Genomic DNA, 25,663 nt, shown 5'->3' on the forward strand with positions numbered 1-25,663 from the left:
GGCATGGAGTAAACACAGCAAACTGTTGATGAAGCCATTTCAGTTATATTACCTTCCAAACGCAGAGAGTTTTATTATGATCATTATCGTTGGTTCATCCCACACCCTGAACCTGCTAGCTCCTGACAGTGATTGCGCCAAAAGATAAGCAGATGTAAATATATTTTCCCTCACCTTAAGAGCAGGCAGAGTGCCTTTCAGCTAGCATTTGTAACAAGAAACGTTTGCCCCAGCTTCTCGTGTTTATTTCATTAAACCTAAGGCGTTTTATACCCTCCCTCCCTGCATCGAGTGTGCGGCGTCAAAACCATCCTTGGGCGACCGGGACGTCTCTTCTACCTGCTCAGCGCCTCTATCAAGGGCTTACATTTGACTTAATATATCCCCAACTGTACCAGTCCTGTTTAATTCCCTTTCATAGCAGTCAGAGGTGACCAGGGACGAGCAGATTGAGCCCTTCACGTCCCTCCTGGCTTTACATGGCTTAGTCAGGAAGAGCAAACCTCAGAGAAACAAGCTCGCTGATATGCAACATTATGATACGCTAAGGAGAATAAAGTTTGGACGGAACACCCTTGCGAATGCTTTAGCATTTAAATACTTCCAAACCACCTAAACAAAAGTAAAACGCATCGAGTCAATATTATCACCATTGGCCGGGTGGCCATGAGCGGAGCTTCAGGGGCTGGTGTAGATGAGAAAACCGGTGTTTTTAGGTCAGCGGAGTTCATGCACCACCCCATTTCCTGATTGGTGCGATTCTGGAAGAAGTTAATGATGAATAAAGATGAAATTTTGACATGCTTGACTGACTATATGATTACAGCATGCTGTAAAGCCAAAGGGAGGGGGTGTTCAGAGACATTTTGCCCTTTGAAACTCTGCCCTAAAAGAGTCATAAACTTGAGCAAATACACATTACTGTCCTGAATCACTCGGCTTTTGAACAATATTTGTTTCTGATTCGCTTCCTACAGGAAGTCATTCATTAAACTGACATTGGCCTGCTAGAAATATCAATGGATTCATCATTTGCCTTTCAAATTTGGTATTATGATTTAATTGCTCATTGACTAAACAATTAGAGGTGAAATTCCATATCCTTGTATATCTTCATTTGCAGTATGCATACTAACAAATTGCAATCAATATGCCATTACAGTAGTGTAGTGAGTTTGCATATTGTATGGCGAATACAGATTCGCTATATTTGTGCATCCATGCCAGTATACAAATGAACCTCACGAGGGCTTTAGGGGGTTGCCGGCATGAATTTCTCGTGGAATGATCTTTTTTCACGTAGAAAATCCTTTCTAATTAAGAAGCGTCCCAGCATATCACAGGGCGAGGGGTGGTGCTGGGGGTGTCTGCGAGTGGATATGTGGGGTCGTCTAGAATGAGCACTAGTCAAATGAACAATGTATTCCTCAGGACCTAAGGGTTTAGAGGCAGGCTACATCCCGGCCCTAGTGCACACTAAGGCTGTTTCATGAAAAAAAAGAGAGAAAAAGTTGATAATTAGTCCCACAGTGGCTAAATGTTGAGATAGAAAATAAGAGTGCTTACCATGCGATGCTTCAACCTGACTAGATAACTGCTGCTTGTACGTTTTTTCTGCGTTATTCGGTCTCTGTCAGCAGGGCATGATTAAGCGTTTCTCGTCGCGGATAAATTAAACAAACATGATAATTCTCTTCTCGCAACCGGCCTCTCTTGCTCGGGGCGGAAGAGATCAAGCCATTGTCATCGATCAGTCGACTCTTTTAACCCCTCCCCATGCGTCGGTTTTAATGTTCAAACGTGGCCCCAATAATAAGCAATTCAATTTTTTCTTTTTTTTGTAATGTCTGTAATTAGTTTGAGAAACACAGAGCCGCAACTCCCTCACATAAATTTGGTGCTTAGAAACTATAGCAACTTTTAGAAGTTCAGTGAATCGGTTCATTCGGTAAAAAAAAAAAAAAGATTCAGAGTTGCCAGACATTTTACATTTCCTTAAACTGAAATTATAGATATGACTGTGTCAAATATTATTATTTGATCAGGCAGACAGAGAGACAGACAGACAGACAGACAGACAGACAGACAGACAGACAGACAGACAGACAGACAGACAGACAGACAGACAGACAGACAGACAGACAGACAGACAGATAGATAGATAGATAGATAGATAGATAGATAGATAGATAGATAGATAGATAGATAGATAGATAGATAGATAGATAGATAGATAGATAGATAGATAGATAGATAGATAGATAGATAGATAGAGACAAATAGGCAGACAGACAGACAGACAGACCAATAGACAGACAGACAGACAGAGACAGACAGACAGACAGACAGACAGACAGATAGATAGACAGACAGACAGACAGACAGACAGACAGAGACAGATAGACAGACAGACAGACAGACAGAGACAGACAGACGGACAGACAGACAGACAGACAGACAGAGAGATAGACAGACAGACAGACAGACAGACAGACAGACAGACAGACAGACAGACAGACAGACAGAGAGATAGATAGACAGACAGACAGAGACAGAGACAGACAGACAGACAGACAGACAGACAGACAGACAGACAGACAGACAGACAGACAGACAGACAGACAGACAGACAGACAGACAGATAGATAGATAGATAGATAGATAGATAGATAGATAGATAGATAGATAGATAGATAGATAGATAGATAGATAGATAGATAGATAGATAGATAGATAGATAGATAGATAGATAGATAGATAGATAGATAGATGCCTTAACATCTGACTGACAGGTCGTAGGATCACGTTGTTTGTTTACTTCTTTTCACAAGGGCTAAAATAACCTGTCTGGAGCTGGAGAATTGTAATTGGTCATCTTCAGGTGAACCCCTCCCCCTTCCTTGCCTTGATTGTGCCTGCTGGTGTCACCCAGGGGTCAAACATCCTCACCAGCACCATGAAGGACTCTCAGCTTGTTCTACAGAGCTCATTACATTGGTGCTGCAGTCACTTCCCCCTTCTCCCCCCCTTTTTTTTGTCGGCCGAGGCAGTCTCGATTATTTTTAGGGAAAAAGAGAGCAGGCAGAGAAGTGTCAGCTGGCTCATTAGATATGGCTGGGTGGGTCCGAGTGCTTTCACAATCGTTCGGACCCCAGCAGTCTCCATTAGGAGGGACTACAGCGGGATGACCACGCTCCCATTCAACCCCGGGTCAAAGGGATAAATAAAAGATCACATGAGGTGGCCCCTCAAAACCTGATTAAATAGAGCCACACGCCAGGGATTCATTAGCAGCTCCTGCCGCCACAGAACCGCCGACACCCTCTTCTGAAACACAAGAACACACGCAGCTCATCTCAACACGTTAGCACATCATAAATTAAAGCCATGACAAGGAAAAAGGCTAAATGTAGAGCATAAAAAAATCTGATGTAAAGAGGCATTTGAGACCATACTGGATCTCTGGAGATCAGTATCCCCCAAATTAATTTGCTTTCTCTTCAAAATCTCTTAAAAAAAATGAATTAAAAGACTTTTAGCATGGAATATATATACACACAATATTACTGGGTTTTTTTCTATATTTAAAATGCATGCACTATAATAAATATAATATATAACATCTAATAATTACAGCCTTAGTGAGTATAAGGGGCTTATTTAAAAAATATTAAAACATTATAATTATTCCAAACTTTTGACTGGATTGTTTTCACACCTGGCTTGTTTGGAGCGTTTTTTTCGAGACCTGATGCGTTTCTCGCTTAGTTCAGCTCATTTAGGCACATATGAACATGGCAATTCTGATATATGGTATCAGTGCTCTTGATTGAATATCTAGGAGCTTTAACTAGGATGCTCTGGCGAGGAGATCAACATGGCGGACTATGTACGCCAGCAGTCGTGGGCGGGGCCAAATCAATGTGAAGTCACATTGCGTAGAAACTGCAGACGGCTTATTCTGAGACACTGCTTACTTGATTTATGGGGTGGATTTGTACCATTATATGGTGGTTGTGTACACACCGCTGACACATTTATGTTCAAACACTGTACATTTTGCATAAAATGGTCTTTCTCTCATCTTTTTTCAGACGTCAAGAACCTGGAGAACTTCCACCTGGTGGAGAGCGTCCAGGAACAGGTCAACGCGGCGCTGCTGGACTACGTCATGTGCAACTATCCACAGCAGACGGACAAGTTCGGCCAGCTGCTGCTGCGGCTGCCAGAGATCCGGGCCATCAGCCTGCAGGCCGAAGAGTATCTGTACTACAAACACCTGAACGGTGACGTGCCCTGTAACAATCTACTTATAGAGATGCTGCACGCCAAACGTGCCTGAGGACCGGCGACGACCCTTTTTTCGTCTCGACACATCGCGCGCTCTGCTCCCAGCACCACCTCAGTCCAGCGTCATCACCAGACATAGCCTTCGAACGATTAAACGTGCACGAGACGCGCACCGACTGCATGGGTTTGCGGTGGGCCGGACACTTGGATCTTATGAAGAGGGCAAGGCTCGAAGGGCAGATGCATTTCTGATAAAGAAATGCAACTAAGTGTTATAATGACCTCTAGGCGGCGGATTTGTCATAGTGTTGTCGAACCATGACTGTCAGACGCTATTTGTTCTGTGCGCAGCTGATCGAAACGTCCACTTCACACTCAGACTCAAGGTGGAGGGTTTTAGATTACTGGGAAGGAACTGGGCTCTCTTTTAAGACTGGTTTGCCAGCATTGACCCAAAGTTTCCAGTAGGACTGGCCACGTGGCCCTCCTCTGTCTGTTTTAAGGCACACAAGCTGGGCTAGAGCCAGTAGGCGGAGGCAAGACGGACAACCAGCCATTGCCTGCGCAAACCACATTAGACTTTATTCCAACCCCTCACCAAAAACAATGACGCAACGCATTTCATTTTTTTCAAATTGGCAGTCGTTTCTTCTTCTTTGTCACTTTGAGGCTGCTTTTTGCCAATATTTTCTCTCCAAAAATGGAAAAAGGGTGAATATCACGAATCCTGTCAAGAACATGCCCGGGTCTTTTTTCATCTCAAAATCATAAGAAAGAAATGAGAAATTTTTTTGCTTCAAGAAAATTATGGCTAATATTTGGACCAATATTGCAAAAATAAATACATAAATAAATAAATGGTTAATTGTAAATGAAGTAATAAATACAAGTCATTTTATAAAAAAAGTTATGCATAATAAAAAACTATTTTGAGAGTAAAAATGCTGAATTGTCATGAACATAAGAATTAACAGTTAACAATTCTATTATTATATTTAAACAAATATTGTCATGACAAATTAAATTGTAAAAATGCAAAATAATAATAAATATTACCTATTTTATTAATTAAATTAATGAATGCAAAAATATAATAAAAAATAATTTCTCATTTTTTTTTATTCTTGGATTTGATTTGGGAAAAAAATGCTTAAAACATTTACCTCACAACTCCTTTTTCATTTACTGGTGTAGACTTTTTTGTAACATTTTGCAGTTTGTTCATCAACAAATGTGAATGTAAATAGAGTGCAGTCTCAGAGCCAGGATGAAGAAATACCGCCTCCGTCAACACAAGACCAAAGCCTGCAGAGAACAAAAAAGAAAGAAAGAAAGAAAGAAAGAAAGAAAGAAAGAAAGAAAGAAAGAAAGAAAGAAGAAAAAAAAACAACAACCTTAACTATCAGTATTAATAATTTGTGATGTCACAGTCATGTGAGTCTTGCCTTATTTCATTTCCATGCTAGCTAACCGTGCTGATGTGAATTATGATATGTAAAATAAAAAGTACATATATATATAAAGTATTAATGTTATACAATTGAAAAGAAATAAGAGGTGTTTACATTCATGTGGGAGATAACTGTGATGCGTTCAATTGCAAAGCAATGATTTCATTTAAAAACAAAACAAAACGTTCAGAAAAGATTATATTCCTCTTGTTTGCTTTCTTAGGTGTGTACAGTTTTCATCTTTCTTGACCAGTACTTAATTATGTCGTGAGACACTAAATCAGAGAGGAATCTCACTTAATACTGAGTTTTTACTTCTTCTTTTTTTTACTGTGCTGGCTTATTTCTGTGGACACCTGTTTTTACGTTCTACGTTTGAAATGTACGTCACTGGTTAAGCTTAATTTATTGTTTTGGTTTCATCCATGTGTTCCTGCACAGTGCGGTGGGGTCATGACTAAATGTATTTGTTTACTGTAGCACGTTTTTAAAAATGTAGATACAAGATGCAGTTAAGGAGCTAAATGGTGATTGAGTGATTCACATTAAACACCCATCAGTCCTACCACTGTAAAATATCAAGAGCTGTACTGAAGTGATCTGGTGTGACTGACTGGTGCGTCTTTTCTATCGTGAGATTTCAGTGAATGTTTTCATGATAGCGTCTGTGTTCTATACCAAAGACAGCGTCTGTCCTTCACTTGTACTTACCTGTTTGCTTCACAATGAACGGATGAGAGCTTTGATACTTGGGGACTGCCGTTGTTTTTCCTGAATGCTTCATTTGACTGTATTATATAAAATTGGTGTTAAAGTCAACATGAAATGAAAATTAATCCAATTTATTTCCTTACACAATATTGGTCTTGTTGTGCACACTTTATAAGTGCGTGTTTTATTGCACAGCCATTATAGGGCAAAAAATTATGTTATAGCCAATGGCATTCAATTACAAAGCAAAACAAAAGCAAACGAAAGCAAAACTTCATAATCAAACTGCCATTATAGGGCAAAAATAATGTTATAGCCAATGCCATTCAATTGCACAGCAAAACAAAATCAAACGAAAGCAAAACTTCATAATTCAACAGCCATTATAGGGTAAAAAATAATGTTATAGCAAATGGCATTCAATTACAAAGCAAAACGAAAGCAAAACAAAAGCAAACAAAAAGCAAAACTTCATAATCAAACTGCCATAATAGGGTAAAAATAATGTTATAGCCAATGGCATTCAATTGCAAAGCAAAACAAAAGCAAACAAAAGCAAAACTTCATAATTCAACTGCCATTATAGGGTAAAAAATAATGTTATAGCCAATGGCATTCAATTACAAAGCAAAACAAAAGCAAACAAAAGCAAAAACGTGCACGAGACGCGCACCGACTGCATGGGTTTGCGGTGGGCCGGACACTTGGATCTTATGAAGAGGGCAAGGCTCGAAGGGCAGATGCATTTCTGATAAAGTGTTATAATGACCTCTAGGCTGCGAATTTGTCATTATAGGGTAAAAAATAATGTTATAGCCAATGGCATTCAATTACAAAGCAAAACAAAAGCAAACAAAAGCAAAATTTCGTAATCAAACTGCCATTATAGGGTAAAAAATAATGTTATAGCCAAATGGCCTCAATTACAAAGCAAAACGAAAGCTAAACAAAAGCAAACGAAAGCAAAACTTCACAATCAAACTGTCATTTTAGGGCAAAAAATAACGTTATAGCCAATGGCATTCAATTACAAAGCAAAACGAAAGCAAACAAAAGCAAAACAAAAGCAAACAAAAGCAAAATTTCGTAATCAAACTGCCATTATAGGGCAAAAAATTATGTTAGCCAATTGCATTCAATTACAAAGCAAAACGAAAGCAAATCTTCGTAATCAAACTGCCATTATAGGGCAAAAAATAATGATATAGCGGCAGCCAAATGGCCTGAATTACAAAGCAAAACAAAAGCAAACGAAAGCAAAACGAAAGCAAACGAAAGCAAAAAATTCCTTAATCAAACAGCCATTATAGGGCAAAAATAATGATATAGCCAACTGGCCTCAATTACAAAGCAAAACGAAAGCAAATGTAAGCAAAACAAAAGCAAACAAAAGCAAAACTTGGTAATCAAACTGCCATTATAGACAAAAAAAATGTTATAGCCAAATGGCATTCAATTACAAAACAAAGCAAAACAAAAGCAAACGTAAGCAAAACAAAAGCAAACGAAAGCAAAACTTTGTAATCAAACTGGCATCATAGGGCAAAAAGTAATGTTATAGCCAATGGCCTCAATTACAAAGCCAAACAAAAGCAAAAATTTCATCAAACTGCCATTGTAGGGCGAAAAGAATAATGTTATAGGCAAATAGCCTCAATTAGAAAGCAAAACAAAAGCCAAACAAAAGCAATAATTCATAATCAAACTGCCATTATAGGGCAAAAAATAACGATATAGCCAAATGGCCTCAATTACAAAGCAAAACGAAAGCAAACGTAAGCAAAACAAAACCAAAGAAAGCAAAACTTTGTAATCAAACTGCCATTATAGACCAAAAAATTATGTTATAGCCAAATGGCATTCAATTACAAAGCAAAACGAAAGCAAAACTTCATCATCAAACTGCCATTATAGGGCAAAAATAATGTTATAGCCTAAAATAAACGTTTTCTGATTGAATAACCTGCTGCACATGGAAATATATCACAATACGGAAGTAAATTGGGTCGTAAATATCATTTTGTGTTGACTTTACAAAATCTGAGGTCAAAATGTATCAACACAGTAAAACACACCACTGAGGTGACTGTTGTAGCACACCTGAAGCTAAATGTCATGAGAAAATGACCACCATGGTGACTTAATATCCCAATCATCAAGTGATCTTTCGGACATGTTACACACCGTATCAATGTAAATTCTTTCAGACAAAAATGGTGTAAAATATTTTTTACAAGCACAACTGCTTTAATCAACATTTGCTGCATGGCACCTACGCCCCCATTTGTACATTAAGCCACTTATTTATCGATTCTAAGGAAATTGATTTGTATTTGCTTCGTTTTGTGACTCTACTGTGTTGTGTGTGATCAGACCGACAATCTTAAGGAATCCAGTGCCCCTCGTTCCCATTTTGTTCCCCATCACCGGAAGTCCTGCAGCTGCTTTGGATATCTGCTTACCTGCCAGAATGTCTGGATTGGGATTCTCTTGTTTGTGAGCTGGAAGCCGCAGTCAGACTCGCATCTCTGATGTCACCTCTTGCCATAAAGAGTTTCCATACAAGCTCTTGGAATCTTTCCATCATATTTTAATAAATGACTATTATGCCAACAGTCGTCATTTTATTTCCGTGTCTGGCAATAATCCATGATCAGTGAAAAACAGTTTCTTCCTACTAATGATACAAAGATGAACAGATTCAGATTCCTAATCAGATTTCTAGAAAACATAGGCAGAAGAACACATACCTGATCCTGCTACACTCTCAATCAAATACAGTGTGAAGCAAACTAAAAAGAAACTGCCAATCAATTACAGCGTAGATTCATTTTAGCTTATTCAAGATGAAACCTGTACAAAATAGAGTACATCTTCAGTAAAACATTCAAAGTATTAAGTTAGTTTTTCACAAATAAACATATTTAGATGGTAGTTTACTTCAAGATAAATTGCAAAGCATGTACACATTATGTTGAAACATAAGGGTATCATTTACAGACTATCTGCACTTTACCAAAATACAGAGAAGTTTCAATAAAGACACATTTCTGCGTTCTGCTGAGGTGCTGAAATCCGTTCGGCCTCCATGGGAACATTCAGACTGCATTCGTTTGGAAGTCTGTTTTTAGGTTTCTTCAAGTTCTCCTGAAAGAATGAGAAATGAGAAGAAAACTGAGCAAGTGCACTTTTTATGAAAATAATATACTTTACAAAAATATTCAAACTGGGATATGAATGTAATGTTTTCAGACACTTAAGTGTATGTTAATTGCAATTAAATGAAAATGTAAACAATTCCTAAAAGTGTTCAAACTTATACAAACATTTAATGGAATATCACAAATATGATTTCCACATTGTTATAGAGATATTTATCTATATATAAAACCAAACCAAACATCATTATTCTCCATCACACAGGCACAAAACAGCATTTCCACATTAAACTGTACAGCAAAATTGATTGAGCTGTACCAAACTCTTCACAGGAACAGATCTGAGCTGTTTTAAATCGAAAATAGACTGTGCAGACAGCATATATTTGGGCGAGAGCCCTAAACCAACACGACCGCACGACTGAAGCCCTTCATTTTGAGAGCCGCCCTGCTGAGAGACTGTGAGAACAGACTGTGGCAGCGGCAGATTCATTCAGACCGCTTGAATCCATCAATATGGTAGTCAGTCAAAGACAACAAGAGATTAAGATTGGATTATTCCACCACAGCGATGAGTAAATATATCCTGGACGTAACTCACAATGGAATGAAAGCTGTAATCAACACTTTTCCCTTAAACAGACCCTTGTGCAAAAGAAGTACACTTAAGCATGCTTTATTACGGAAATAATATGTGACCCGTGCTGGCAAAATGAGTCGCAATGAGCAAATTATAAAAAATTTGTTATTGTTATTTACACATTCTCTATTAAACAACCTTCATGATGTATGACTTGTTGGAATCAGACAAAAAATGACTCCGCTACACCATTGAAGGCGATAGAGTCAGCAAAGTCAATTTTGAGAAAAGTTTTCTGAAGGTTCCAAAACAAAATCACCAAGCAACCATACATTAAAACCCCTGGTAATAACATCAAGTTTGACACACCAAGTCAAAACCAAATGTGATAATTTCGAGCAACAGACAAAACAAGTGAAAAATTTTGATTTTGAGGTTTTCACAAAAATTTGTTCAGAAAGCCCTCGTCTAGCGACCCCAATGCTCCAAATAGCAATTAAAGGGAGAAGACAAGACAGGTTTTAGTAATGCGACATGAAACGTGGGGTTAATTCTAAGGGAGCGAGGGAGAAACAAACGATAACTTTAACGATAACAGGGTTAACTTTCCTTGCTATGCGAAAAGGGCCAATGTATTCCTGGGAAAGTTTCTTGGATTCAACCCATAGGGGCAGGTTCTTAGTGGCTAACCAAACTCTTTGACCAGCTCGGAAGTTAGGGGCTGTCCAGCGGCAGCGATTAGCCTGGCTTTGGTGTCTCTGGGATGTCCAAAAGAGGGTACGCCTGGCCTTCCTCCAGGTCGGCCTACAGCGTAGGACAAAGCGCTGGGCAGAGGGAACACCAACTTGCACCTCTTCCTCTGGGAATAATGGGGGGATGTAAGCAAACTGGTATTCGAAGGGGGATAAGCCAGTGGCCGAGGACTGGAGGGTGTTGTGGGCATATTCAGCCCAAACGATATAGGTGGCCCAAGACGTGGGATTACTGGCCACCATAAATCGCAAGGTGGTCTCCAGATCCTGGTCTGACCATTAGACTCTGGATGGAACCCAGAAGATAGGCTGGCTGTGGCCCCAACAAGCCTGCAGAAGGCTCCCCAGAACCGGGAGGAGAATTGGGGACCTCGGTCAGAGACAATGTCCAGGGGAATTCCAAAAACCCGGAAGACATGGTTCATGAGGAGCTAAGCAGTCTCCTTGGCCGAAGGCAGTTTAGGCAGGGGAATAAACCGGGCAGCCTTAGAGAACCGGTCCTCAAACACCAGGATGACTGTGTTGCACTGGGACGTACAGGTGGCCAGCGGGACCACGGCCTGGATCGGGCTCATGGGCAAGGGCCTCTCGTACCACTCTTTCTAGTTCCCACTGAAGAGGTGCGACGATCCTAGAACTCAGAATAATTGATGCCAAGGGCCTCTATTGTGTTTCAGGAGAATAGGCTCGAGACAGGGCATTCGGCTTAACATTCTTGGTGCCGGGTCTGTAAGATAGGAGAAACTGGAATCGATTAAAAAACAGGGACCATCGCGCTTGCCGTGGGTTCAACCGTTTAGCCTGCTGGAGGTATTCCAGGTTCTTGTGGTCTGTGAGAACCTGGAAAGGATGCTGAGCCCCCTCAAGCCAATGGCGCCACTCCTCCAAGGCAAGTTTTACCGCAAGCAACTCTCGATCCCCCACATGGTAGTTGCGCTCGGCATCAGACAGGCGGCGATACATGTCGACACAAGGGTGTAATTTTTCATCATCACCCCTCTGTGACAGGACAGCCTCCACCCCCAACTCTGAGGCATCCACCTCCACCACAAAAGGACTTTCTGGATCAGGGATCGAAAGAATAGGAGCTGAAGTGAAGCGCCGCTTGAGATCATCGAAGACCCCTGCTGCCTCTGGACCCCAGTGAATCTTGGTTCCTCCTCCCTTGGTAAGTGCCGTCAAAGGAGCCACCACAGAGCTGAAATTCTTAATGAACCTCCTATAGAAGTTTGCAAAGCCAATGAAACGTTGAACTTCCTTGACTGTGGCAGGTGTGGGCCAGTTGTGGACTGCCCTGACCTTCTTAGGGTCCATCTCCAGGTGGCCAGGAGTGACGATGAACCCAAGAAACGAGTCTGGGAAACATGAAATTCACAGTTCTCTGGTTTTATGTAGAGATGATTATCAAGAGCCCCGTTTCCACCAAAATTACCTGGAACAATTTGTACCAGGAATTTTTTTTACAGGAACTTTTTCCCCCCCAGACCTGCTACTGTCTGCGTTTCCACTGCGGTCTAAAGTACCGTGAAGATTAGGCAAATTAGTCTGGTGATGTAGGACAGCACGCGACTGCTCCTCCCAGTCAGCGACGGACAGTAATAATTTTTGTGCGACACTGTCTGCAATAATAACAAGTATGGAGGAGATGCAAGCAGCGCTGCTTTTGCTAGTTATATTGGTTTACTAATGATGTAATTAACAAAATGGCGGAAAGAGACGAGCCCTGATACTAAAGCGTATTCTGAAAGCTCATAAAGCTAGATTTAAAATAAGACAACGTATGTTATTATCAGCTATTACGGACATTGATCGTGAGATGGCTGCGACAACGCGCTATCGGACAGAAAGAGCGAGACTGATATTTACTGAACGCAGAACGAACCCCGCAAGACTTTCAAAAATGCCAGTTGAAATAAAATGCTGCGTGAGCTCAACCAATCAGCATGTTCACCGGCCAAGTCCCATCTCCGAAAGTTACGGAACTTTGAAAAAGTACTACCTTGCGAGCAGGGCCTTTTGGAGGGGGAAATATTTACCCGGAACTTAATCTAGACCCTGGTTCCTGCGGCCGAAACACACGAGTACAACCCCAAAGTTCCTAGTTCCTGGGGAAAGTTCCTGCTGAGAAAACACGGCTAAAGAGTCTCTGGAGAACTCTGCTAACATGCCCCTCATGCTCCTTCAGTGACCCCGAGAAGATGAGGATATCGTCCAGGTATGCGAAGACGAATAAATTGAGCATGTCCCGGAGAACGTCATTAATAAGGGTTTGGAATACTGCAGGGGCGTTGGTGAGCCCAAACGGCATCACCAGATATTCGTAGAGGCCCGTGGGGGTGTTGAAGGCTGTCTTCCATTCGTCCCCTTGCCGGATCCGCACGAGATGGTAAGCATTGCGGAGATCCAGTTTAGTAAAAATGGAAGCCAATGATAACAATGATAAAACAATGAATAGTAAGTTCTATCATATTATTCAATTACTTTTACTGTTTTTTGCCATGGTATCGATTCAGTATCGGTATTGAGGTATTTTAGTCTGGTATCGTATCGAAGTCATAACTTTGGTATGGTGACAACACTATTCTATATAAAACGTATTTGCTGATATTCTCTTTTTTTGTTATGTTGGTTTACAAATTTGTACCTTTTTTTAATTTTTACTCTTTTAGTTTTACATTTTGTCAAGGGCTTGTTTACATTTATACTTATAGTACACTACTGAATGCCAACGTTGCAAGTTAAATTTAATTTTTTTAAGTAAAATTGTTGAAAATTATTGTGATAAATTAGCCGATAGATTAATCGATAAATTAGTCGATAGATTAATCGATATAAAAATAGTCGTTAGTGGCAGCCCTAGTTTAAATTAGTTAGAGTACTTTTTAACCACTTAAGTATAGGACTTAAGTACATCTTTATAAGTAATGTCATAATTGCTTGTTTTGTTGTTGAAATAATATTTTAAAGTCTACTGCCCAATGTACCGACAAGCATTTATGATAAACTAAACACTTTAATGTAATTTCTGTCATTTAAATATACTTGCAAATACACATTTGTAATGATGAAATAACTAAGCAGCATCACAAAAGATTACTTAAAATACAGATTTAAAATGTACTTAAAAACTTTTAATTTGACGTTATTACAAAGTGCACTTTCTAAAAGTGTACTAGAGTATGTTAAGAAACAGTCATGAAAGTGTCCTCTACTTAAGTGGTCTTTTATTTCATTAATATTGTATTATTTATTTTTAAATATATACTTTTCAGATCTGAATTACCCTATAAGTGCACATTCAATACAATTAAGCACAATTAATTCTCCACAAAATAAATTATTTTGCAATTTACTCACTCAAGTTGTTCTAAACATGACTTTCTTCTGTGGAAAACAAAATGAGATTTTGTGTTTTTGTCCATAGAATGAAAGTCAACAGGGACCAGAACAACATCACTAGACTCTGACTAATAATGACAGAATTTAGTTTTTTAACCATAATTGTAATATTCATTAACATATCATTAATTATGAAGCCCAGCTAACAACCTTATGTATACATATTTAATATCAGCCCTGCGTCTTCTACACAAACAGTACAGGCCTATAAATAATCAGCATCCATCAATAAATAGACATCAGACCATGGTTATATGTAGCGAGAAACTTTTAGCTCAGCTTAAAATACTGCTCGGAGGCCTTGACCCAAACTTCCCAACTACTGAAATGGACGAATTAATAGATGCATATTAAATAGGAGCAGTTGGATTGTTATGCTAAACCTCACCTCAACATGCAAAACAAATGTGGTGGGTTTGAAATGGAACACAGCGAAGGTCACCGTCCTTTCATTTAAATGCATGTATTATACATAAGTTTATATATAAAAAAGAAGGACCACAAAAGCACTAATGTGTATTTTCTATCCTTATTAGTCATGAGGAAAAAGATGTTTTTTTTAAACTCTTTAAGCACCTGGACCTCGCTCTCAGCATTCCATTAATTACCCAGACAATGGCAACAACTTCAGAGGCAGATTTTTCAATTTCAGAGAGAAAAAGAGGCAGACAGACAGAGAGAGGGAAGAGAAATAGAGGCAGGGAGAGGGGGAACGAGATAGATGGAGGGAGATGGAGAGAGAAACGCATGTATTCAGGCTCTTCATGCTATACCAGCACTTAAATCCAACGGACCTCCCATAAAAAAGCCTCAAGGTTACGTCCGATTGAAAATCCTCACAAACAACCACTTCAGAAATCCATTTAGAGCCAGTGCTAGAACATCTAATTCAAACATGTTGTCCTGTTAAAATGGTCGCGTAGTTCCTCTAAAACTCTTTTTCTGCTGCTGCCGTTTGCCAGGCATCTTTGTAAAGGCGATTAAATTTCCACATTCTGAAGCACAAAGACATAATTACACAGGATCAGAAATGCAGCCCAAACAGAAGGTCAGACATGAAAAATGACCTCTTATTGTCACAAATGATAGGCCGTTTTGCCAAGAGTAATTTGTAACAATACCTCCACTCGCAGTTCGTCGAGACGGCCAATGGAACACGGCCCAGATAGGAAAAACGGTTTTGAAGGTAATGAGAGTTCAATGGAGTGTGTATATATACCAATAAACTCACTAATCATTTATTCATTAAAGAAAGTTTATCATAATTTACACACCCTCAAATCTTTTTGACTTTTTTCTTCCGTAAAAAAAACTAAATGAGACATTACGAAGAATGTTTATGCTGCTCTTTTTCCATTAAGAAAATACGTAGTTCATATTTGTGTGTTATTGGTTACAAACACCTAAGAACCAATGTCGTTTGGAATCATGACATATATATATATATACACATGGCTGTTGATTGCTTGAATCTGATTGGTTGACGAGCATTCTAAGGTGTGCAATTATTTTCAGGGAAACGCACAGCAAAAGTAATTCAAGGCAGGTCTTGACCGCATTACATTTCCATATCATTTCGCCAAATTATTTCAGTTATTTCAAATATCCTTACAGCCGACAACAGCAAAATAACCAAAACCCACAACGACACTGACCAAGCAAATAAATATAGCTAGTTACGACACAACAAGTTACGACAAATTATTTCCATGTTTTTTTTCCACAAAATTACGTTTAATTATTACTCTGCTTCGCGTCGTGACCGCATTAACGGCCCTTCGTCAATTATTCCTTACATAAATAATAGAAAAAACACTGACATGCACAAGTGCAAATATGCATAATCGTAGCCAGCTATGAGGTCACTGTATTTTTCTGGGGTGTATATAATAAATGTTGTGAATGAATTGACAGTATTAACTCTACTTTAGTGCTGCAAGGATATTGCACAGCACCAATATCGTCTGTCACCGCTCATCACTGTCAAAATATTTGAGATGATGACCAATCAAATTAAAGTAGGCGGGCTTTATGTTCACAGAAGCAGTTGAGCATGAATTATAGCACGACACTTCAGTTAACGGTCAGTGCGAGATAAGATGTAAGTATCAAAATATTTCATAGCATATTTAACAGCTGTTTTAGGATAGAATAATTAGGCAAACTAATAAACTTTTGTCTAATTTTGCCATTTTTAACAGAAAAAAGGCCAAATTTACATGATCCATGTAATGTAACTGTGTGAGGGGGCAAGAAACATTAACAAAGAGGTTTTCATCATATTAGGCATACGATTAATTTAATAAACTTAGTTACCTAGCTTTCCTGGTAGCCTTCAGTAAATTCATTTATCTAAGAAAATTTATAAAACAAATCAGTTGACCCATCACCCTATACTTTCACTGATACTGACGAAAATGAAAAGACTATCAGTCAAAGCACAGCTTTAGGAAAGGAAGAGAGAGGGCAAGATAAGAAGTCTGAGAGAAATAGTAGAGTGATGGAGATGAGGAGAGAGCAGGTATTGACAAATAATCTACTGGCCAATGACAGATTTAAAGCTATTGTTATCCAATTTTTTGGCCTTCAAGCGTCTTAAAATGCACAGATCAGAGTCTACGGCCCTGCAAATATGTGAATGACACTGAACCACATTGAAATTTTGGGGTATTTCAAATCATATTTTTACTGATGATTTAAAATATTGAGCATATCGACCACTTTCAGTTTTTTTTTTTCCGTCTCCATTATTTTATTGTATAGGGAACAAAGCACCCAGGACAATGTACTAAACTAATTGTATCATATTTTATTGTGCTTTTTTGTCCTTTTTAAAGCCTCCCTACTGGAAAAGTGCAGCGTGAACATTCTGCTAAACGTCTTCTGTTGTGTTGCACGAAAACACGAAAGTCATAAAGGTCCGGAAAGTGTCTGAGCTTCCACACGAAATAAGATTTAAGATGCCATTTCATTACAACCCATTTACTTATAAAACATACTGTATGTCATTTAGACACAAGTAAATATGGTTAAATATTTGAGGCCGTAAAAAACAAACCCCACGGTAACTCTAAGCAGACTCTGTTTCACCAAAACGCCTTTGAGAAGACAACTTCCAATCATTTAAATTATTGCAGTACTATTGCAAAATCTGCAACCTATAATAATTGAATAAGTGGTGCAGTTAAGCGCTTCTGGTTTGAATGAAGGCCAGACTCAGAGTGAAGCATCGTTAATGAGATCCGATATGCCTAAAACACTTAACGACGTGCCTATGGATCCAAGAACAATACTTTCTAAATAGCAAGCCAACAAAACGTGAAACCAGAGAGCTAGCCACTGTATCCTGAACCAACCCAAATCCTCAGAAGTTCAAATATCTGCTTATTTTCTAAAACTAATACTAATTATTAAATAAAACAATAAATCAAGTCTAAAATGTGCTGCGTTCGTTCTGAATTGCATTTGGAATTTGGTGGGTTATATGGATACCAAAAGTACACAAATATATTCTCTTCCTGGATCTTCCCTTTTAATATAAGGGGAGGGTGCATCCAAGGTCAGTTCCTGATTGTGCCTCCTCCAATGAGGTGCAAGATTCAATACTTAAGTGTTTCTTTGTGGTCTGACAATGGGAAGTGTCAGAATTTTCAATACATATGCTTGGAAATGTCACCCAAGGTCGTACGAGCACAGCAGGAGCTCGAGCAGACAAACATGAATATATAACGAAATCAAACACAAGGCATGACATGCTCTTTGTAGACACGGCTACAAAATCATGCATGCTGTATAACATAAATCTACAGCTACACAAATTCAAAATATCAGTTGCACTTTATTTTACAGTATGTGTACGTACAGTGCACTAACCTAAGAAAGTATTGGGTAACTACATGGGTTAAGGTTTGGTTTAGGTGTCGGTTCAGGGTTATTATCCTGCAATTACTATATCAAGTACATAGTATGTACATGGGGAACAGAACTGTAAAATAAAGTGTTACCATAAAATCAATAATAACAGCCTGGAAAAAGATGAACTTTGCAGGTGTTGAACTTGTTCAGAGACTGAACGGGTCTCACTGTCCAGCAAGGCTGTTCAACCTTGAATTGTGACCCACTAATGGAACACTCAGGAAACAGCAGAGATTGGGAAGGTTCACACCGCGGCACAAGCAAATCAAACACAATAAGGAAACACTGCTAAGCACATGCACACACTCGTCAAAACTCCAGCTCTGGAATCCATCCGTCAGGCCTGGAGTCCTGGAGTCAGGCCTTGAAAATGCATCTTTTTCTCTCCGTATTGGCCTTCCGTCCACATCGTTTTTATTTACGAAAACTGAGCTTTTTGAAAATGCCGTTTTTGTGTTGTAGTGTGTCCTGTGAAAACTATGACGCATGATTATTCATGTGACGCATATTGTACCAATAGATATTAATGTTTACCAATATTGTACCTGTTATGAGCTATTCACTTTCACGCTGTTGTTACTTTTTGCACACTCTTCATATCGCAGTTCTGCAAAGATGACAGAACATTTACTTAAAAAAACTTGAGAGCAGTTGCGTATTAGACCAAAAATACCCTATACTGCCAAAAGTATCATTGAATTCAGGTGCTCCAGTCATTTCCATGGCCATAGGTATATAAAATCAAGCTTGAACAAACATTTGTGAAAGAATGGGTCGAGCTCAGTGAATTCAAGCATGGTACCGTGATAGGTTGCCACCAGTGCAATAAGTCCATATGTGAAATTTCTTGACTACTAAATATTCTACGGTCAACTGTTAGTGGTATTATAACAAAGTGGTAGGCCACGTAAAATCACAGAGCGGGGTCAGTGCATGCTGAGGCGCACAGTGCGCAGTCAAATAGCTATAGACCTCCAAACTTCATGTGGCCTTCAGATTAGCTCAAGAACAGTGCGTAGAGAGCTTCATGGAATGGGTTTCCATGGTCGAGCAGCTGCATTTAAGCCTTACATCACCAAGTGCAATGCAAAGCTTCGGACGCAGTGGGGTAAAGCACGCCGCCACTGGACTCTAGAGCAGTGGAGATGTGTTCTCTGAAGTGACGAATCACGCTTGGACGAGTTTGGATTTGGCGGTTGCCAGAACAACGGTACTTGCCTGACTGCATTGTGCCAAGTGTAAAGTTTGGTGGAGGGGGGCTGTATGGTGTGGGGCTGTTTTTCAGGGGGTGGGCTTGGCCCCTTAGTTCCAATGAAAGGAACTCTTTATGCTTCAGCATACCAAGACATTTTGGACAATTTCATGCTCCCAACTTTGTGAGAACCTGATAGAACACCTTTGGGATGAATTAGAGCCAGGCCTTCTCGTCCAAGATCAGTGCATGACCTCACAAATGCGCTTCTAGAAGAATGGTAAAAAAAAAACTCCCATAAACACACTCCTAAACTTGTGGAAAGCCTTCCCAGAAGAGTTGGAGCTGGTATAGCTGCAAAGGGAGGGCCAACCATATATTTAACCCTACGGATTAAGAAGGGATGTCTTTAAAGTCCATGTGCATCTAAAGACAGGTGTCCCAAAACTTTTGGCAATATAGTGTAAGATGGTGAGTGAGTGCGACCTGGATGCATACGAATGGTGAGATTTTTTGCTAAATAAAATGATCCTGCCAGAAAAATTGCGTGAAAACTTAATTATGTCTCATCTCAGCGAGCTTTTGTGAGGGTTTACGCATGCGCAGTAAGGTGAAACGTTTTCCGAAATTTCAGTGTGGACGAGAAACCTTTGGAAAAAGGTAGTATTGACGGAGAGCATTTATCATCTGAAGAAGGTGGACTTTTAGCGTTGTGTTTGTTTTTCACTAGGTCGACATTTTCAAATGTATCTGGATTAATGTAGACGTAGCCTCAACTATAAAACATGAACTGCACATTTATAACATTATACATCAGACGTATAATGTTATCATAATGTTTATGTCTTGTTCCAACTACACTCTAAAAAAAAAAGGTTCTATATGTCTATATGGCACCAAAAATGGTTCTTGGCTCGTAATCATAGGGGAACCTTTTTTAGTGCTATATAGCACCAATTTTGGTGCTTCAGTGGTTCTTCAGCGGTTCTTCAGAGGTTCTTCACCGGTTCTTTGACTAAGGTGCTATATAGCACCTCTGAAGAACCGCTGAAGAACCACTGAAGCACCAAAATTGGTGCTATATAGCACTAAAAAAGGTTCCCCTTTGATTACGAGCCTTTTTTTTTTTAGAGTGTAGTTTGAAATATTGACTTATTGCCAGTGGTAATCAACAGCATGCCACTGATGTTTCTCATAAATCTACTTATTTTGAAATCAACCTGGAACAGAAATGATTTGAAATAACAGAGTGCCTTAGTTTCATTCCTACGCACTAATGCACCAAATAGTATCATTTTTGTCTTCTTCAAAACAGCCAGCAGCACCTGCTTAACAATTTTAGGACGTTCGCCAGGGCTACAAGATATGCAGAAGTAAGGCAAACGCATCACACAAGTCTGCTGATTGTTCGTTCAGGATTTTGGTGAAGAAAGAGCATTGAAGAACCTTTGGATGTCCGCCTTGCCTTCTTCTGACAAACAGCTGTTCGTACACAGCAGATAGTTGATGGCAAATCAGCAGTTATTTAGTCTGCCAGGCGATCCTTGGAGACCGTTCAGTTCCTCTACAACACTGGTTCCCTGGCAGCAGCTACTTGATATCAGACAGCCTGTGTACGCCAAGCGAACATGACACGCTCTGAAAGAGGGCCACATCAGAGGGCCGGAGCCTGGGACCATCAAAGAGAGCGTGGAGGGAGCTCCGGGGGGAACACTGGTGTGCATCTGTTTCAGTATGCATCAGAGAGGAGGGCTGCTTTGTGTCACCTGCAGAGAGAACCAGGCAAAGCCCGTCAAGCTGTCATTGACCTGTGGCAAGATTGTCGGTGCCTGCCGCCACTGTAAGTGTGTGTGCGCGTTCGCGAAAGGAGAAATTGTATCTGCTTAACATCAGAGGGCCGAAGGAATTCTGATTGACATTGTGTGATGTGTATACTAACAGGCTGTAGATCATGGGCAGATGTGAAATACCTCTCCTGAGAACTGTTTACTTATTTCTTTAGGGTTTTTTTTGTAACATTTGGGCCAGATTCGAACCCAATTTTCCCACATGAGCACCTTGGCTTAATTTGACTGGGGGAAACATGCTAATTGCACGGTAACAGCTCCAACTTTCAAAGTGAAAGTTCACCCAAAAATCTTCATGTTGTTCCATACTAGTATAAATTTCTTTCTTCCACATTTTTTGTAGAAAGACAGTAACTTAGGCAGACGTCACTGGGCTCACAACATTGTAGACTTGACAAGATTAATTTAGACAGAATGGAGATGTCCTTTTCCTACTGAAAATCCAGGGCACGTTAAGCAGCGAACTAATGAAAAACAAACATAACAGTCAAAAAAGTTTAGCTAAAAGCCCACCTTCTTCAGATAAATACTATAACTCAGTTGCAAAGCCTATTGAACTACTTATTTAGGGGCGTTCACAGTTTTTGTATTACACATACAACCATACAACTTTTCCATTGTTTTTCCAATTTAAACATGCATATGCAAACTTTTGTTGCGCTCTGAACTCGCGTTTTGTATAACATTTTGAACATGACAGCAATTCAAGAGTTTTAAAAAAACATCTGCAGACCTTGTCTATGTCTTGCGTTTTTCAACGCACAAATTCATTCTATGTGAATTTCTCATTTTGTAACATTTTATAACATTAAACACATGGGATACTTTGTTTTAGCCAAATAAGGCAGCATTGCATGTAACCGTCCCAGAATGCATTGCAAAAATATTCCTCCAAGATGACTGGTCAAGTCAAACTAGTTATATTTCATTCAATGTGGAAATATGGGTAAAAAAAATATTATTATTTGACCCAACATTTGTGTTTATGCTAATTAGTCTTTAGCTTAGCAACATGCTAATGTCAAACTCTGTTGGACTCAAATGTGAATCACAGATGAACACTATTTGTTTGCATGCACAGTTGTTGACAATGCAGAATAAGTTAAGGTTACATGATCGTTAGTATGCTACACTTAACTCTTTCCCCGCCACTGACACAAATTTCTGTCATTTGTGAGACAACTCTTCCCCGCCACTGAGGCATATTTCCGTCATTTATGACACAATGCTTCCCCGCCATTGACGCACATTTTTGTCATTTATGAGACAATGCTTCCCCGCTGTTGACGCAAATTTCGTCATTTATGAGTCAACTCTTCCCTGCCACTGACACAAATTTCGTCATTAATGAGACAACTCTTCCCTGCCACTGACACAAATTTCCGTCATTTATGAGACAAATCTTCCCCACCATTGATGCAAATTTCCGTAATTTATGAGACAATACTTCCCTGCTGTTGACGCAAATTTCCATAATTTATGAGACAATGCTTCCCCGCTGTTGACGCAAATTTCCATAATTTATGAGACAATGCTTCCCCGCAATTGACGCAAATTTCCATCATTTATGAGACAATGCTTCCCCGCCATTGACACAAATTTCGGCATTTATGAGACAACTCTTCCCCGCCATTGACGCAAATTTCCATAAATTATGAGGCAATGCTTCCCCGCCATTGATGCAAATTTCAGTCATTTATGAGACAATGCTTCCCCGCCATTGACGCAAATTTCCATCATTTATGAGACAATGCTTCCCCGCCATTGATGCAAATTTCGGTCATTTATGAGACAATGCTTCCCCACCATTGGCACAAATTTCCGTCATTTATGAGACAATGCTTCCCCGCCATTGACGCAAATTTTGGTCATTTATGAGACAATGCTTCCCTGCCATTGACGCAAATTTCGGTCATTTATGAGACAATACTTCCCCGCCATTGACGCGAATTTCCATCATTTATGAGACAATGCGTCCCCGCCATTGACGCAAATTTCCGTCATTTATGAGACAATGCTTCCCCGCCATTGACGCAAATTTCGTCATTTATGAGACAACTCTTCCCCGCCACTCACACAAATTTCCGTCATTTATGAGCAGGGCTCCGAACCGGTTCAAGGAACGAAAACGAAAACCGGAAACGAACGAAATTTTAAGAGGAACAAAAACGAAAACGAAATCAAAATCAATTTGAATCGTTCTGAACAGAAACGTTAATTTGAAATGACCATTATCCGGTTAATAACGTTATTTTATCGTTCTCTTTAATATTTTTATTTGGCAGTGACCAATCATGAATAGAGTAGTACAGCATGTGACATTGATGGATCAAGCGTGAGTGAAATGCCCGCGCAGCAGTCATCTATGAATCTACCGTCAGTGTAGAGCGCGCATTTTCATGCCTCAAGTACATTTCTTTCCCCACCGAGGTCTACAATGAATGTGCTGGTATTGGAGGACATTCTTTTTGAACGTTTAAATAAGCAGTAGCCTACGGACTTTAAGCTCAAATAGACTGATTTAGGCTAGTTTATGGATTCCGTTTAAGCCTATCCAAGTAGGCTATAGCATCTATCAAACATTTTTCCTACAGTCTTTCAGATTGCTAATACAGGACAGGTCAATGTTTTCTATATAGACGGTTGATGCTTCGTATTAAATGGTATGTTATATTGCATTAAATGATCAAGCTTTATTAGCTGACTGAATTTGATTATGTGATGCAAGGACGTGTTGCGCAGTGTTTGCTTTGAAATTAGCAGTTGACGTTGCATTAATGGTTATCCAGTTTATTTATTCTTTATTCATACATTTTTTAAAACAAGTCGTGTTGAAAAAAAGTTATGTAACGTTACAAAGAATGTTATCACTCTTCTGAAAAGAATTAGGCATAAGAGGGCCACTTTCGATTGTCTAACGCTCCAAAACAGGTCCGCTGTTTATGCTTTGTAATTAATGCATGTATTTCTGTTGTGGTTTTAAAAATGTTATGAAATAAATATTCAAGTTTAATTACCATGGGTTATATTATTATTGAGTGAAAATAAGTCTATTTATACATATTTGTTTAAAGTATAGGCTAAATTAAAATAACGTTATTAACCGGTATTTTTTCAAATCAAACCGTTTTCGGAACAGTAATGTTTATTGAGGAACGCAAAAACGGAAACGCTATAATATCGATTCTGCTCGGAGTGAACCGATTGATATTTTTTTCCGTTTTTAAGCCCTGTTTATGAGACAACTCTTCCCCACCATTGACGCAAATTTCCGTCATTTATGAGACAACTCTTCCCCGCCACTGACACAAATTTCCGTAATTTATTAGACAAATCTTCCCTGCAATTGACGCAAATTTCCATAATTTATGAGACAATGCTTCCCTGCAATTGAAGCACATTTCCGTAATTTATGACACAATGCTTCCCCGCCACTGACACAACTTTTCCATCATTTATGAGACAGCGCTTCCAGGTTTTTTTTTCGGCTTTTCGTGTTTTTACTGTTATACGGTAAGGGGCGCTATGACATCTTCTGAAAGTGTACTGAATCTCCTCATCAAAATACAGGAAAAGAAGAAGCAGAAACAAGCGATAGCATATGTAAGCAGATGCATATGTAAAATAATGTGATCATCAAACATTAAGCAGCATAAAAACTATGCCTAATGTTAATGAATTAAATGTCCACCCAGGACAAGCTACAGGATGGTGAAGCTTTGGGGGTGTTTATGGTTTCGATCTACTCCTTCTATGTTTTGATCATCGTTCTGAATCCAATCTGGATGGAGGTAGTCTTTGACAAAAACACAATTTACTCAGCTTTTGTTGAAAATTATGCTTTTTTTAATGAATAATGAACATATTCTAGGGGCCATGAAAATTTTGTGAAAATGATACAAAATGCTGGCAGTGGCTGGCAACTTTTGTTTTTCAAAAACGCTGCCATGGAAAGAGTTAAAAGATGATAAGCATACTAAGCAGATCACTAAGTTTTGGATTTGGTTTTGAAATATATATATCAGTTTGTCTAGTTTGATGCTACAAACCAATTTTTTAAATGACTCTAGCATGCAAAAATCTAAAGATAAAGCCATTCCCAAAGTGTGTGAAAAACACAAATTAAAATAATATTTTTTTAAATGAGAGACATTTTTATGAATTTCTTTTGGCTAGCGCTGGACACACATGGGGAGATCAGAAAGCAAATGCCGTCTTTGATATACACGTCAGATTAAAATTTGGCACTCATGAATAATGAATGCATGTGGTGGGGGAGCATCTTCAATGAGCCAGGAGAGAGCAGTGGTACCCGCTCTGCTAGGGTCTGGCACGCGGCTCTAATGACTTCACCCAGAGACCACCATG

The 25,663-nt window shown here is 39.3% G+C and overlaps 2 protein-coding genes across 3 annotated transcripts in view; one reads left to right on the top strand and one right to left on the bottom strand.

The window, feature by feature from the left end:
- Positions 1-5,603, top strand: part of nr5a2 (nuclear receptor subfamily 5, group A, member 2) — a 61,505-nt gene extending 55,902 nt beyond the window's left edge. For both annotated transcript variants that reach the window (XM_079808415.1, XM_079808414.1), the window contains exon 7: positions 4,095-5,603. In XM_079808415.1, the coding sequence (XP_079664541.1) occupies positions 4,095-4,342 (248 nt within the window). In that variant the 3' untranslated portion in view covers positions 4,343-5,603. The remainder of the gene's footprint in view (positions 1-4,094) is intronic.
- Positions 5,604-9,023: 3,420 nt separating this feature from the next.
- Positions 9,024-25,663, bottom strand: part of LOC307121030 (adhesion G protein-coupled receptor D2) — a 92,852-nt gene continuing 76,212 nt past the window's right edge. Inside the window, exon 24 of the mRNA XM_079808416.1 lies at positions 9,024-9,599. The gene's annotated coding sequence lies outside the window, so the exon portion shown is untranslated. The remainder of the gene's footprint in view (positions 9,600-25,663) is intronic.

This window comes from Gobio gobio (assembly GCF_949357685.1).
Source record: "Gobio gobio genome assembly, chromosome: 24".
NCBI lineage: Eukaryota > Metazoa > Chordata > Actinopteri > Cypriniformes > Gobionidae > Gobio > Gobio gobio.